Below are 15,172 nucleotides of genomic sequence, written 5' to 3'. Positions count from 1 at the left end.
TGGCTCAGTCTCTGGCTATTGTAGAGCTACTCTTAAGAAAACATAGATCCCAACACCATTATTTTGCTAACTTCCTTTTGTTTACATTTCAAAGAATACCAACGCTCTCTTCTCTCTCTTTCCCCTAACGCATTCACATTGCTTCACATCACTTTCACATTGTTCAATGTCATCAGAGAGAACTTCCAAGATTGGATCTAAGTACCTGGAAGGCTTGGATTCAGCAGAGAAGCTTCCACTGGGGGCGTCAGCTAAACTCAACTCTTTATCTTCGTCACCAACAAAACATTCAATATCCAGCTTGAAAAGAACTTCAGGGTCTTTGAAGGAGAACAAATCACCAGATTTAAACATTGCTACTAAAAAGGATCTTTCTGATATTTCTCCTGTCAAGCGAATGATCTTGGAGAAGGAGAGAGCTTTGAGGGAATTAGAGGAACGTGGTGAAACTCCGTTCACTGGAATGCCTCCAAAATCACTATACCAATCCACTCAGCTCTCCCCTACAAAAGCTCGAAATTTTGTATCCCGAGATGCGAAGACTTTGAGTAAGATCAATGGGGTCGCCGGCAAAGGCATGTCAAGTTCACCTTCTTTAAAGAATCTAAACAAACTGAAAAAAATAGAAACCAAACTACAGGATAAAGACGTAAAGCACATAACGGGCACAACGAATAGAAGGACGACTCTTATCTATGAGTATCTATGTCGAATTCTTGAAGCTAAGAACTGGATTGAGGAGATTACTAAAGAAAAAATATGTGACTCCGACTCGATCCTGGATATTCAGGAAGAATTGAGAAATGGAATAGCTTTGGCAAAGCTCACAAATGTTTTTGCTCCCGATCTTGTAGGAAAGATACACAATGGCAACATGGGAAAATTTCAATTCAAGTACATTGAGAATATATCCTATTTTTTGAAGTTTTTAAACAAAGTCCAATTACCAGATCTATGTCAATTTGAAACGACGGATCTTTACGACATGAAAAACTTCCCACAAGTCATATTTTGTATCCATTCTCTTAGCATAATGCTCAGTCTTAGAAAAAAAGCTCCCAAGATGGAGAACCTAAGTGGAGTAGCACAATTTTCTGATGACGAGATAAATACCATTTCTAACAAGGTCAAGGGTATGAAATTACCAAATTTTTCCAACATCCACAAAGAGCATGCAGCCGAAGATATTGAGGAATTGGATGAAACTTCCATTTTGGCCAACTTAACTGTTGACAATGATCCTTGCGTCAAAGAATCCTCTCCAGTAGATACGAATGACTTGCTGACCGATCCACTGCTTGATAGCACTGATTTGTTTGCCGATGATGAATTTCAAAAGTCTGTTCAGAAAAAGTATCTGAATATGAAAGAGACGAATCATGTAGTGAATACTGATGACTTCGAATACCTTGAGATGATCACTAATTTACAAGCCATGTCTCGAGGATCTTTATTGAGATATAAGCTATTTGTTGATAGGTTCATGCTGAAATCATTTACTCCGAACACTATCAAACTTCAGGGTTTGGCTAAAGGATACTTGCTGCGAAGCGCCAACCAGAAGCTTCTTTTAGCTCTTAATGTAGAGAGCAAAAATATCTCTAAGTTGCAAACACTGATCAGAAATAAACAGAATGCATCCAAACTTAAAATAGTTAACAATAAACTCCAACCACATTTGGAAACAATTACCCAGCTTCAAGCTATTATCAGGGCAGGAGTATTGATTAGGAAGCCTATTCTTGAAAGACAAGCCAAATTGAAAAGTTTTACTAACAGTATAATTTCTTTTCAAAGCTTTATTAAGATGAAACTAACTAAACGCCGTACTGATGATGAAGTTAAGACTTTAAAACAAATTGAGCCATGTATTGTTAATTTGCAATCTATTGCCAGGAATCGAATTTTCAACAGAGTTCAGCGAGCTTCTTTGTCAACAGTCCTTTCGAATGAAGATGCTTTGAAAGGTCTTCAATCTATTATTAGGGGTAACAAATTGAGAAATGAAACCATTACGTTGAATTTAGAATTGCGTTCCCATAGAAGTCAGATTAAAGAGCTGCAGACAATAGCCAGAGGTGGGATTTGCAGAAACAGATTGAATTTTATTCTAGACACTTTGTACTATGAAGAGCCACTTGTCGAGTCTCTTGTTAGCATTGCTAGGGGTAAAAGGGCTCGATTGCATGTATCAAAAATATCCCTTGGTCTACAACAGAATATCAGCTCTGTTATCACAATTCAGTCTTCAGTTAGAGGTGTGCTTAGTCGGTTTGCTCAAGAATTAGTACTGGATGATTTAGAATACCAGGAGTCCAGTGTGATAGCACTTCAATCATTACTGAGAGCTAGGAAGATTCAATCAAAGATAAAGTATACATACACTTACTACAACCGTCCTGAAAATGTAAGGAAAATTATAAAAGTTCAAAGTTACTTAAGGACGCACACGCATTCCAATGCCTACAATGCTCTAGTAGCATTTTCTGATCCTCCCTTTCGGGTTGTGAAAAGTTTCATTCACTTGCTACAGGACAATGACAAGGACTTTGACGAGGAACTTGAAGTTCAAAGGATGAAAGATTTGATCAGCCGAAAAAATCAAGATATTACCAAGCTTGAAGAGATGCTTGTTCAGCTTGACGTGAAGATCGACATGCTAATGAAGAACAAGATCACTCTTGATGAACTTGTAAAGCACGCAGCCAATGATAAGACCAAAAAAGGACAATTCACAAGCAGTGTGGGATCTGCTAAGTTAGATGAACAGCTGCGAAAGCTGGATAAACCAGCTAGAGACTTGATTGGCTGGTATGAAAAGTTTTTCTATCTTCTTCAAACGAATCCTGAATATCTAACAAGATTATTTGATGTGATGCAACAGCATGGCTTAAGATACGAGATTTCATTGGATGGTAATATTGAATCATATGTCCTTACCTGTTTTAACTTTTCTCAGATTAACGTCCAGTCCTTTACATTGAAGCCTACTCGTGAAGAGTTCCTTCTTATGGAATTAATTTTGTTGAACATTAGTAAGGGAATAGAGTCTTTCAAAGATGATCTAGAACAATTTAAAAAATTCACGGCACTAGAGAGTCCTAAAGATTTGGTTCAATACAGCTTTGTATGGGAGCACGTCTTAAAAGAGTATAATAACTTGACTCATCATCGAATCGTATTGAAAAAATTGTACGGAGAGAGAGTAAAGCAGATCATAGATGACTCTCGGTTGGATTTGGAATCGGTTCCTCTGACAATATTCAGATCTATAATTGCAAAGGAAATCGAGGAACATGGCTCATCGATTGAATCAGATGAAAACATGAACAACACTAAAGCAATTCAAGACCCTAGAGTCCGTGATATATTTGTGGACAATTTGAGCAATCTGAGAGAGCTCGCTAATAACATGTTGTTAGACATTGAAGCCAGTGTTCCATCTATGCCATTGTATATTCGTACAATGTTAAAGGAAGTCTACCTTAAGATTAAAAGGCAGTTTCCTAGAGAATCAGAAAGATTTTACTTAAGTTACATCGGTAAGATCTTCATGAAGAACTACTTTTTGCCAATATTGTTCAAACCAGAAATATACGGTCTTTGCCCTAATGACTTTGCCAAATCAAAGGTTGGAAACAAAAAGATTAGGCAAAATTTGATAGAGCTAGCAAGGGTCATGATCCAACTCGTTTCTATGCGCTCCTTTAGTACGAAGAATGTTTATCTTCAGCCACTGAATGACTTTATTGAGCAGTCCGTGGAACTCACAAGAAGAGTATTACTGAAAATCATCGATACCGAAACGCTAGAAGGATCCTATGGTCTGTCTCCGTTGTACCATGATATCATTTCAAATGAGAGACCGATCCTGGAAATTGGGGTGAACGATCTGCTAAGTATTGTGGAACTGGTTACCAATGACCTGGATGTGATTGCGCCATCCTTGGACGACTATTTGAGAACTTGCATCGAAGAAATGGTTCTGCTAGGCAGCAGCATTAGGTCGGTTCAGAAACCAGAACTCACGCTAAGACTGAATCCCTCAACTATTCAACCTGAAGAGAATTCACATATTAAGGTCCTATGGCTAAATACTAAGAAGAATTTGACGTATATCATCCAGGTTCAAGACAGTGACGATTTGTTGGATATGCTGATTGCTCCAATTGAGCCACGCCATGATCTTATTTTCCAAAAATTGAAAGAGGATGAGTTGTCCAGGGATACAGACATTACCATCGAAAGTAGCAATGGCTCTCGTAAACACTTGAAAGATATAAGCTTCAGAGAGTTAAAGACTATTACTTTGGAAAATGTATTAAAATTGGAATCCACAGGATCCATAACCAGATCTAACTGCTTCCAGGATCTACTCAATGAGATTGCAAATGATATTAAGAATAAGCATGATCAAAGACGGGAAAGAGGTAGTCAGCTAAAGATGATTCGCAGTGCACTCCAGAGCCTCAAAGATAAGGAAAGACAACTACAGAATGAGCTGGATTCATACAATAACGACATTGAGGAGGCTATTCGAAAGTTGCAAAGTGGACACAAAAAAAAATACTTTTTTGAAACTGCTTTTTACTGGAGAGTTTTATCAGAGACGGGCCTTAAAGAAGTTAAATGGAGGCTCAATACCTAAGTTTGGATCTTTCAAGTACTCTTCAAAATATCTTTTTGAAAACCGCATCCTACTGGAAATTAATGGTGTTACAGATAAGCATAAAGGAGTCCCAGTCAAATATGATTTCCTCTTCTCCTGTGATGAAGTGGAGCGCTTCAGAATCGAAGTCGCCAATGATATGAACATCGTAAAAGGAGGGGTTCAGAATTTGACACTCGACTCTCTTTTAAAATTACAGCAAGATAAACAGGCAACGGTAACCTACTTCGACATAGGAGCCAAGTTCAACGTAAATTTATTGGTTGCGTTCATGTTCCGAAAGTTTTATGAGGTCAAATAGAAATATGTACCAAGAAACTAAATATACTACCTGACATCCGCAGTCTGAGATCTAACAACATCTTGCATGATTTTACTAGAATTCGTGATTATCGAAAAACCAGGCGGAGGCACAGACTCAAACAATTTTGACCAATTCCAGTAGAGGTCTCGTTTCACCCTGTCATAGCCTTTACAATGTATTATATCAAAAGATGCTGCTGCCTTCTGGCGTCCACATTCCCGAGGGCCTTTTGCAGCGGATTGTTCCTTTGGGCCACCTACGTACTGTGCATTGAGATTGCTTTCAAGTTATACGGCGGAATAATAGGGCTGGTTCTTTGCACTGTTGGTGTAATTCTACTAGTCATCTCCTTGCAGGCGTACTGTTTGGTAGTTGCCTTAGGTCCTGGATCTCCGGCTGACTTTACCGAGCTTCATATCTTAAACTACGTTCCTGGGATGCAGATCAAACCACCCCACGAACTGCTAAACAGAACAGTTACCACCAGTGGAAGTGGCAATTTCAGGATATGCAATAAGTGTGAAGTGTTCAAACCAGATAGAAGTCACCACTGCTCTTCTTGTGGTATATGTATACTCAAAATGGACCATCATTGTCCTTGGTTTGCATGTTGCATTGGTTTCAAGAATCACAAATTTTTTGTTCAATTTCTGATCTATACACAGATATATTCCTTATTAGCATTGCTGGTCAGTGGGAAGGTTCTTTACGATTTTTTTGAGACGAAGAGGTATAAGGATCATTATTTATCTCTGAACTATGTGTTCTTAACGGTTGTTAGTTTTGTGACTTTTCTTTCGTTAACCTTTTTCATAGGGTTCACCCTGTACCAACTATTTCGTAACAAAACCACGATCGAATCCTACGAAAGTCAAAGATACAGAGCGAACCTTAAGGTTGCTGATGACAGATACTACAAGTTTAACTCCAGAAAACCAACGGATAAAAGTTTAGGAAACGTGTTTGACTTGGGCTGGAGAGAAAATTTCAAGCAAGTCATGGGCAATTCCTGGTATGAATGGCTGCTGCCAATAAGGGTGGTACCTAAACGTTTGAATGACTATTATCTGAACAATGGATTGAACTACCCAGTGAACGAGCATGTTTACCAAAAACTTGTTCAGAACTCTGAACTTCAACAACGATTGTATGAAGACATATTAGATTACAGGAGGAAGCAGAAGCAAGACCAGGAAGCGGATTTGGAGAATGAATATCAACAATCCGGTACTGTCTATGGAGTTTAGTGTTTCCAACAGTGTTTGCCGCGGCTTCTTACAGCATTCGGGTGCCGAATAGCTTATCCCTCAGTTCTTAAAAAGTATATAAAATTCGCGCCTAATCTTTCACTTCTAATCCCAAGAAAAACACCCATTAGGTCGTCTACTAAATCACTTATTCCTGCTTGTTCCCCTCGTAATGACTTTTGAGCTAAAGCCATTTGACCCACTCACAGTGGATCCAACCAATAAGAAGCGTAAGTAATGTCGATGGCTTTTTTGTCAATGTGGCGGCTTTCCTCCGTACATTCTTCTTACTGCAGTGTTTACTAACCTATCAAGGTGTCGCCTACTTCTACGATTCTGATGTTGGAAATTATGCTTATGGAGCAGGTCATCCTATGAAACCACACCGTATAAGAATGGCGCATTCACTGATAATGAATTACGGACTTTATAAAAAAATGGAAATCTACAGGGCGAAACCAGCAACCAAACAAGAAATGTGCCAGTTTCACACTGATGAATATATAGATTTCTTGGCTAGGGTCACTCCTGATAACCTTGATATGTTTTCTAAGGAGCAAGTTAAATTCAATGTCGGTGATGATTGCCCTGTTTTTGATGGCTTATTTGAATATTGTAGCATATCAGGAGGTGGTTCTATGGAGGGTGCTGCTAGACTAAACAGAGGTAAGTGTGATATTGCTATCAATTATGCCGGTGGCCTGCATCACGCCAAAAAGTCAGAGGCTTCAGGTTTCTGTTATCTGAATGACATTGTGTTGGGGATCATTGAACTGTTGCGTTATCACCCAAGAGTACTTTACGTTGATATCGATGTGCATCACGGTGATGGTGTCGAAGAAGCATTTTATACTACGGACAGGGTAATGACCTGTTCTTTTCACAAATACGGAGAATTCTTCCCGGGTACGGGAGAATTACGTGATATTGGTGCCGGTAAGGGAAAGAATTATGCTGTGAACGTACCCCTGAGAGATGGTATTGATGATGCCACTTATAGGTCTGTGTTTGAACCAGTAATTAAAAAGATTATGGAGTGGTATCAACCTTCTGCTGTTGTCTTGCAATGCGGAGGTGATTCTCTGAGTGGAGATAGATTAGGTTGTTTCAACCTGTCGATGAAAGGTCACGCAAACTGTGTGAATTATGTCAAGTCTTTTAATATTCCCATGATGGTCGTTGGAGGTGGTGGTTACACTATGAGAAATGTTTCCAGAACGTGGACGTTTGAGTCAGGGCTTTTGAACAATGTTCTGCTAGAAGCGGAATTACCGTACAATGACTATTATGAATATTACGGACCAGATTATCAGCTTGATGTTCGTCCCTCAAATATGCACAATGCTAACTCTCCCGAATATCTTTCTAAGATCATGTCCCAAATTTTCAGTAACTTAGAAAATACAAAGTTTGCACCATCCGTTCAGCTTAACTATGTACCTCCAGACATGGAAGAGTATGGAGATGTCGAAGAAGATACCGAAAAAGCCAAAGACACCAAGGGAGGTTCTCAATATGCTAGAGACAACATTATTGTCGGAGACAACGAATTCTATGACACAGACGACTTGAATAAGGAAAAGGACGTGGCCCACTACAAAAAATCTATCATTCCAAAGGACTACTATGAAAAAGAAGGAGCAAAGATGGCAGAAGAACTTGAGAACGAACTGAAAAAAGAAGATTAAATGAAAGATGATTATAAAAACCGTAGTAATGTTATGGTTTTCCAAAGCCTCTAAAGCTGGAGTTGAATCCCAACAAGTTGTTGATTCCTGTAGTCCAATCGTTTTCTGATTTTGCCACGCACCAAATCCCACTTTTGTGCGTTTTATCAATACCTTTGTTGGTAACTTTGGCAATTTTTGAATCATGATGGTCACTAATATGCTGACCAACTCTATGGCTCTCTAAAACTGGGGGAAGTTTAGTATCTGGCAGATAAATCGTTCCAGTCTCGCTGACCACATGGATCTCATCGTCTTGCGAGAGACCTACCTGTGGGACACCGTCTATAGATAGTTTAACTGAACATTCCCTAGATACGTCCTTAGCAACCACTCTTACGATTATGTGAGAAGTGGCTGGGATAACTAATGGTCTGAAGGATAAAGAACGGGGACATATGGGGGTCAGTAAGATGCATTTGACTAGCGGATGAACAATAGACCCTCCAGCAGATAGTGAGTAAGCGGTAGATCCAGTGGGAGTCGAGAATGATATCCCATCCGCAGTGGTCCTAGTCAAAAACTCTCCGTCAATAAAAATATCTAAAGTGGTCAACGTTGGAATGGAACCTCTATGCAGAACAATGTCATTCATCGCATGTACCTTTGTTGGAAACTCTGAATAGTTACTACCTTTAGGTTGACCTCCTTCAGTATTGATGGGAAGCTCGTTGTTTTTCTTTACAATATGACATTCTAATCTTGTTCGATGTAATACTTTAGCTCTTGACGTGTAAACTTTGTTGAAAGATTCCTTGAAATTATTAAAGTTGAATGGAAGCAAGAACCCTAACGTTCCCAGGCTGTATGATAGAATAGGAGGGACGATGGTGTTGGAGAACATGGAAACTGCTCTTAAGATTGTTCCATCACCTCCTAGGGATACTATAAGATCTGTTTTTGTAGTGATATCTGCCATAGAGCCAGTAAACAGAGAATGAGTCATTGAAGAACCAGATTTGGAGTCATCCTCTAGTTTGTCCTGAATCTCCTTGACAATGTCCTCTGTAAGGATGATATTGCATGAGGGCAACTCTTGATGAATATGGTTTATCAGGCCTACCATAGCATCCAGAACATGACCTTGTTGAGGTTTTTTCACGACCAACACGTTTCTCAGCGGCCTAGTCCATATCATGTTATGAAGCTTTGAATGTGGGGAACTAATGTACTCAGGATGTTGTCTGGGCGCCAATTGTGACACGGGTAGTATCTTGACATATTGGCTACTGTAATTTCTGGATTGGAGCCTAATAAAGCCAGACCACCGTTGTACGTGTAACATTGGCCTTAGAGAGAATCAAACAGTTTAGTCACAGACCTTTGATTGTTGCCAGAAGTCAGGATATATAAAGGAATCATGTTATCACGTGATGCTTTTTACATTATTTTTTTCACCTAGGTGTCATAGCTTCAAAATTGCAGAATTTCAAGGGGTTAGATGAAAATTGCCAAGATAAAAAGGCTCTTTGACTCCTTTCTATCTATGGGTGGAAGGGAGTGAAAAGAAGCGAAATTGAATCAATTGAAAGCATGATATCGGATTAATTGAGTCAGTAGTGGTGTCTTCCGCCCGTCCCCTCGTCCTCTTCCCGGTAATTGGAAGGTGCACGCTCACTTGCTAGGCGCAGAATCGGATGTCGATGAGCACTTCACATACATACACCATACATCATAGTAAGTGTTGCACTGCATTTATCCGTCGATTATGAGTTATCCAGTTCCATTTAACAATGACCCAAACTCTTTTGCTTATACCACCTCAAGGGATAGATGGCCTCACATTATCAAGTCTTCTGTTGGCGATTTGGAGTCTTACTTAGCTGAGAATCCTTCTTCCAAGATAGAGGGTGCCAAACTAGTGCAAGATCTCGAGAAGTTAAGGTCTGATATATTGGCCAATGGTACCGTGAATCCCTTCACCCGGGAACAATTGGATTTGATCCCGTCTTTGGCTTCCTATAATGAGACGCTGGCCTCGTTTAAGTCTCCATTGAAGTGGCTGGAAGGCCCCTGGTTGTTTCTTGAGACTTTCTTATATAGATTGATAGATGTGATCATTAAGAAGCATTCAGGGTTCGAAAATTACGATATCTTTGAAAAAAGTAAAAGAAAGGCTTTTACTGACTCTCCAAAAAGTGTTTATGAGTTAATTAAACAGTACCTTCTTCTTTTGGATGACAACAAACTGAAATCAAATGATAAAGATGGTCAATACCTATTGTTCAAAGAATTTATTGATGTTTCACTTTGGGGAAACGCAATTGACTTATCTCTTTTAGCAACAGCCGCTCAAGACTATGATATGAGCACTGGTCAATCGGCTGCTGCTAGGAAGGAGAATGAGAAGCATATCCTGGCTAATGATACTTCGAAAGCTTGGGACCATTTGCTGCTGTGTAAGCGTCCCAAGAGGATTGACATAGTGTTGGACAACGCTGGTTTTGAATTTTTTACTGATTTGGTATTTTCCTTATTTACCCTTGATTCAAATCTTGCTGATTCTGTTGGAATCCATTGCAAAACGAGACCATGGATGGTCAGTGACACTATGATCAAAGACGTTGAGCTGTTGTTGAAGGACCTGTCTAATACTCAACTGTTCCCAGATAACAGAGATGAGGTGGACCGATTTGTCTCTATCGTGAGAAACTACCTTCAGTCGGGAAAAATAAAGCTATTGGAAAACGAGTTTTGGACCCTAGATTTAGATTATACCCATATCACACCCAATGGTAAACACGGAGGAGCAGAACTGTACGATTATTTCCAAGACTCAGCTTTAGTCATTATCAAAGGTGACTTAAATTACCGAAAGCTTACAGGAGACAAGAAATGGCCAAAAGATACTCCTTTCAAAACAGCTATCAAGGAACTGGGTGAAACAAATATTCCTATTTTGGCTCTACGTACTTGTAAAGCAGACGTATGTGTAGGGTTGCCTAAGCAAAGAGAGGAAGAGCTAGTTAGAACAGATGGAAAGTCATGGTGTGCTACAGGCAAATGGGCAGTAATTAGCTTCAATCAGCCGAAATAGTCAAGTATATACTATAATTGAAAAATTCTACATTATTTCTTCGTAGGGGGAATAAAGGGCACTCCCATTAGAGGAAAAGGCATCATCATCGGCATGAAAGGAATTTGTGGAACAGCTAAATTCTGTGCAGGAATTGAAGACTTGAGTCTTTTGTTCATTTCATCTGGGGATTCATCGTCCTCTAGCTCTCTCTTTTGTGAGTTAGATTTTACGAACTCGTCGATTTGTTTCTTCAGATCATCATCTGGGATCAAAGAGTCCAGTAAAATATCTTCTTGACCACAATTAGGGCATTTGAAATCGTCATTCAAAAGCTCTTCTTCAATTGATTCTTTTCCATATAGTTTTTTGCAGCAAGGAGTCAAGACAGGGTACTTAATCAGGTCTTTCGTTATGGGATCTATCATTCGATCATCGGTGACTTTGCTTAATAACTGCTTTGAAAGCTCCTTATTTGTATTTGACTGTGAATGTTTCTTCTGGTAAGTTTCCCAAGCTTTTTGATTGGCCATGGCTACCACGTATTCTCCATTTTCGTTTATCATTACGTTAGAGTCTGAGCTCTCGGCTACCTCTTTATCTACTGTTTTCAAATAGGTTTTGGGAATACCTGTAGTTCTAGTGACTCGTTTTCCTTCCCAGTTTGGATCGTTATTTGTAGGACAGTTCTTGATCCAATGATCTTTGGCACCACATCTGTAACAGATATATCCAGGAGGAGGGGCATCCTCTGATGCTTTTGAGTAATGAACAGGAGTGTGGGTGGAAAGCTCCTCTTGATGCTGTTGCCAGTTCTGGGACTGCTGGTTGAACATAGACTGTATTCTTTCTTCCTCAGATAATCCGGTCAGGTTTGTTGGAGCAGGAGCACCTGTAGTGGGGCCAGAGGGAGCTGTTCTGTTGATACGAGGTTTTCCGACCAAATATCTACCTGCTGTTCCTCTTCCCTTCTTCATAGGAGGACTTCGTCTCGCTATTACCGAGGAAGATCTGGGAATGACTGTGTTATCGTCATCGTATGGTTCATTTGTATCTGAGTGGAGTAGAGTTAAGACAAAATCAAGGTTCGAATTAAGCTTGTTTTGAAGGATAATTTCACGTTTCAAATCAAATACAGTAATTCCTGTACCATCAAACTGAACTCTAGACAGGTCTTTCTGGGACCTGAACCGATAAAAAATGGTACTGGACATGGGTTTAGTTGGTAGTAGAATATGGTCCGAAATTCATAATCAATAATTCCTACGGTAGGTAATTCGCGGCCGTATTAGACAGACCAATGCCCTTGCAAACTTCTCGAAGGATGCTTCCGGTTGCGCCATCAGCTTGCTAGACATCCTTCGAGGATTTTAGAACATATTCTGTCCCCCCCTCTTCTCTCCCCCTACTACCACTCCCTCTCTGCCTACCATACCGTAAATATGAACGGACCAGGATACTACGAGTTGTACCGAAAGAGCACGTACGTATACATTTACTCCACAACTACCAACCTTAATTCATTGCTCTAACACATATAGAATTGGAACTACACTGACCGATGCCCTGGATACATTGATTTTGTAAGTGTTCTTACCTTTATCATTTTACGGACGATGTTACTAATATATTACTTATAGAGATCAAAGAATCCAGCCTCAGTTGGCTCTACGTATCCTGTCCAATTTTGACAGAGTTGTTGCTGACACGATGAAAGAGAAGGCTAAAACCAAGATTTCATTTAAGGGACATCTCCATACTTATCGATTCTGTGACGATGTCTGGACTTTTATTATTAAAGATTTGGGAATTACATTAGATCAAAAGGAAACTGTTCGTACTGACAAGTTTAAGATTGTGGCATGCTCGGCAGCTACCAAAGGTACTTAGAGAAGGGACTGGTCCCCCTGTAAGTTTTAGTATGACGATTTTTTTTAGCTTAGACGAGTACATAGTGAAATCAATCTTTTAAAGCACCCTAAAGACCAATCAGCCTCGGCTGATTGCACCCGCTTGTTGCATCATCGGTATGCTCATGAAAAGTCAATAGTAGATGGGTGAATCGCGTCAAACTGTAATTCCAAATTTAAACTTTTTTCTTGTCCACTAATCAACGTGTGATCCACATGAACCAGTTCTCTTCGTTCTCAAGTTTCAACCCGGATTACTCCAATTTGGGATCCACACAATCATTCAGAGCCAAATGGGAGTTGCTCAGGCCGTCAAGGGAGTTTTTGGACTTGAAAAGAGTTACTAAACCAACATCATTACTGGATTTACAATCCCGGCTTACTTTCAATTTGAGATATTTTTACTACAATTACGTTCTGATTGCATTGGTATTTGGAGTTTACTTCTTACTGCAGAATCTCTTGCTACTCTTATTGGTGGTTTTCATTCTCTCAGCTGTGTTTGGAATATCAAGAATTCAGCAAGACGAAGTAGATTTGATCGCGTTTAGGGTAAATGTGAGCCACCTTTACGGTTTTGTGGCAATTGTTTCAATTATTTTGGTCTTCATCTCATCTCCAGTTGGCACAGTCTTGTCTTGGGCGACCGTTAGTGGTATCACTATATTCCTTCACGGCTCTTTCCTCGATAAACCCATCCAGAGTGAAGTGTAATATATATGTATTTATTTAGACCATTTTGATAAGGCGCATAGAGACAATTGGGCCTTTTCACTACTAATAAGACGGTGAAAGGATTCTTGTAAAAGTTGGTATATGAATGGGCTTGAAACAATTGATTATGTAATCGCGTTTGGGTTACACCTGATCTCTTTCCCACGACAGTTACCATTCCATTAAATGTCTGAACTTCCGCTATCTGAACAGTTTCAGAGTGCTTTGAAAGGCGTTAATAACATAGTTAACTCCAATCTTAGAAAAGATTCCACAGAGTTCTCCTTGAAACTGGAACAGATTATACATCAACTAGATAATGTCAAATCCTCAATATTGAGGCTCGCACTGTTCAGCATCAATGAGACAATCGAAGAAATTGCCACCAAACATATCCAATACCTGTCTATCGATTACTACATTGCTTCATGTCTTGAGCTTAATATGGACAGGAAGTCAAGAGCAAAAACATTGAAGTCTTCGCAGAAATTTTATCTACAGTTCCTTCATTCGTTGGACAATTACGAAATATTAGACAAATCGCAATCACAACTACTAGAACACTTCAAGGATCCATATAATCCCACCCTAGAAGAACTAAGGCCTAGTGATCCTACGCAAAGAAGAGAGTACAAGATTGAGAACTTCAAACAGGAAAAAGCCCTGAATGAACGTCTGAAAATTATTGATCAGGTAGACAATCTAGACGACGAGATAGTCAGGCAAGTGTACATTGACCAGTTGAAACTGTTTGCCCTCAATGCCCTTCAGTCATACGAGGGGAACATGCTAGAGTTAGAGGTGTTGAAGAATATTCCTGAACCGAAAATTGAAGAGGAAGATCACCCAGACGAGGTATTGCCCTTCGAATATACTGACAAACTAGAGACTTTGAAGTCACCTCTTGTATCGAAACAAGGAAGGGTACTGAAACCGTTCACCATAGTTAGTGACAGGAACCAATTGAGGTCCAAGGTCTATGGTACTGGTCAAGTTCTTCCTTCCATGACAGTTGAAGAGTTAGTAGAACAAGAGCTTCAGAACGGCGGAATGGTCAAACCGCAACAACCTCAAGACAATGACGAAGAAGCCGGGGATGCGGACAAATACCATGACCAAGAAACTTACAAAGCCCGCCAATGGGATGAATTTAAAGAAGCCAATCCAAAGGGAAGTGGTAACACTACTAACAGAGGATGAATGAAATATGATTCGCGACATAAGTAGAGACAGATATCAATTATAATAATTTTCTGACAGTTCTCCAGTTCATTCGTCTTTATACCAATGTCCAAAAGGTCGAACGACGTAGAAGATGCTCCTACAAAAAGACCAAAAGTAGAGAAGAATCCTTCTTACACTCTATATGTTAAGAATATCAATGACAAGCTGAAACCGCACCAACTTGAACAACAATTGTACTACCTCTTCTCAGTTTATGGTGACGTTGTGGCGATAAATTGTCCCCCAAAAATGAGAGGGCAAGCATTCATCTCTTTTAGTGATTCAAATGATACTATTGTGGCTAGAAATAAACTCCAAAATCGAGTCATTTTTGGGAAGAAGTTGATTGTTGAATTTGCTA

The 15,172-nt window shown here is 39.7% G+C and overlaps 9 protein-coding genes across 9 annotated transcripts; 7 read left to right on the top strand and 2 right to left on the bottom strand.

Annotated features, from left to right (window-relative positions):
* Positions 1-166: 166 nt before the first annotated feature.
* PAS_chr1-4_0128 (Essential protein required for determination of budding pattern) lies at positions 167-4,970 on the top strand (the record flags this gene model as incomplete). Its single annotated transcript, XM_002490192.1, has 2 exons — positions 167-4,542; positions 4,610-4,970. 2 exons carry the CDS (start codon positions 167-169, stop codon positions 4,968-4,970), a joined length of 4,737 nt encoding a protein of 1,578 aa, XP_002490237.1.
* Positions 4,971-5,146: 176 nt separating this feature from the next.
* On the top strand, positions 5,147-6,220 carry PAS_chr1-4_0126 (Palmitoyltransferase for Vac8p, required for vacuolar membrane fusion; the record flags this gene model as incomplete). Its single annotated transcript, XM_002490191.1, has 1 exon — positions 5,147-6,220. One exon carries the CDS (start codon positions 5,147-5,149, stop codon positions 6,218-6,220), a length of 1,074 nt encoding a protein of 357 aa, XP_002490236.1.
* Positions 6,221-6,392: 172 nt separating this feature from the next.
* On the top strand, positions 6,393-7,908 carry PAS_chr1-4_0125 (Histone deacetylase; the record flags this gene model as incomplete). The annotated part of the gene is made up of 2 exons (XM_002490190.1): positions 6,393-6,450; positions 6,536-7,908. 2 exons carry the CDS (start codon positions 6,393-6,395, stop codon positions 7,906-7,908), a joined length of 1,431 nt encoding a protein of 476 aa, XP_002490235.1.
* Positions 7,909-7,939: 31 nt separating this feature from the next.
* PAS_chr1-4_0124 (Mitochondrial NADH kinase, phosphorylates NADH) lies at positions 7,940-9,232 on the bottom strand (the record flags this gene model as incomplete). The annotated part of the gene is made up of 1 exon (XM_002490189.1): positions 7,940-9,232. One exon carries the CDS (start codon positions 9,230-9,232, stop codon positions 7,940-7,942), a length of 1,293 nt encoding a protein of 430 aa, XP_002490234.1.
* A 423-nt stretch (positions 9,233-9,655) lies between these two features.
* Positions 9,656-10,984, top strand: PAS_chr1-4_0123 (uncharacterized protein; the record flags this gene model as incomplete). The annotated part of the gene is made up of 1 exon (XM_002490188.1): positions 9,656-10,984. The coding sequence occupies one exon, from the start codon at positions 9,656-9,658 to the stop codon at positions 10,982-10,984; it is 1,329 nt and encodes a 442-aa protein (XP_002490233.1).
* A 32-nt stretch (positions 10,985-11,016) lies between these two features.
* PAS_chr1-4_0122 (Essential conserved subunit of CPF (cleavage and polyadenylation factor)) lies at positions 11,017-12,177 on the bottom strand (the record flags this gene model as incomplete). The annotated part of the gene is made up of 1 exon (XM_002490187.1): positions 11,017-12,177. The coding sequence occupies one exon, from the start codon at positions 12,175-12,177 to the stop codon at positions 11,017-11,019; it is 1,161 nt and encodes a 386-aa protein (XP_002490232.1).
* A 228-nt stretch (positions 12,178-12,405) lies between these two features.
* On the top strand, positions 12,406-12,853 carry PAS_chr1-4_0121 (Transcription initiation factor IIA small subunit; the record flags this gene model as incomplete). The annotated part of the gene is made up of 3 exons (XM_002490186.1): positions 12,406-12,446; positions 12,505-12,546; positions 12,604-12,853. The coding sequence occupies 3 exons, from the start codon at positions 12,406-12,408 to the stop codon at positions 12,851-12,853; spliced, it is 333 nt and encodes a 110-aa protein (XP_002490231.1).
* Positions 12,854-13,089: 236 nt separating this feature from the next.
* Positions 13,090-13,587, top strand: PAS_chr1-4_0120 (uncharacterized protein; the record flags this gene model as incomplete). The annotated part of the gene is made up of 1 exon (XM_002490185.1): positions 13,090-13,587. The coding sequence occupies one exon, from the start codon at positions 13,090-13,092 to the stop codon at positions 13,585-13,587; it is 498 nt and encodes a 165-aa protein (XP_002490230.1).
* A 186-nt stretch (positions 13,588-13,773) lies between these two features.
* PAS_chr1-4_0119 (Essential protein involved in the TOR signaling pathway) lies at positions 13,774-14,787 on the top strand (the record flags this gene model as incomplete). The annotated part of the gene is made up of 1 exon (XM_002490184.1): positions 13,774-14,787. The coding sequence occupies one exon, from the start codon at positions 13,774-13,776 to the stop codon at positions 14,785-14,787; it is 1,014 nt and encodes a 337-aa protein (XP_002490229.1).
* Positions 14,788-15,172: the final 385 nt, after the last annotated feature.

This window comes from Komagataella phaffii, chromosome 1 (genome assembly GCF_000027005.1).
Source record: "Komagataella phaffii GS115 chromosome 1, complete sequence".
Classification (NCBI taxonomy): Eukaryota; Fungi; Ascomycota; class Pichiomycetes; order Pichiales; family Pichiaceae; genus Komagataella; species Komagataella phaffii.
The sequence above is the reverse complement of the archived record's forward strand: the minus strand, read 5'-3'. Positions and strand labels throughout refer to the sequence as shown.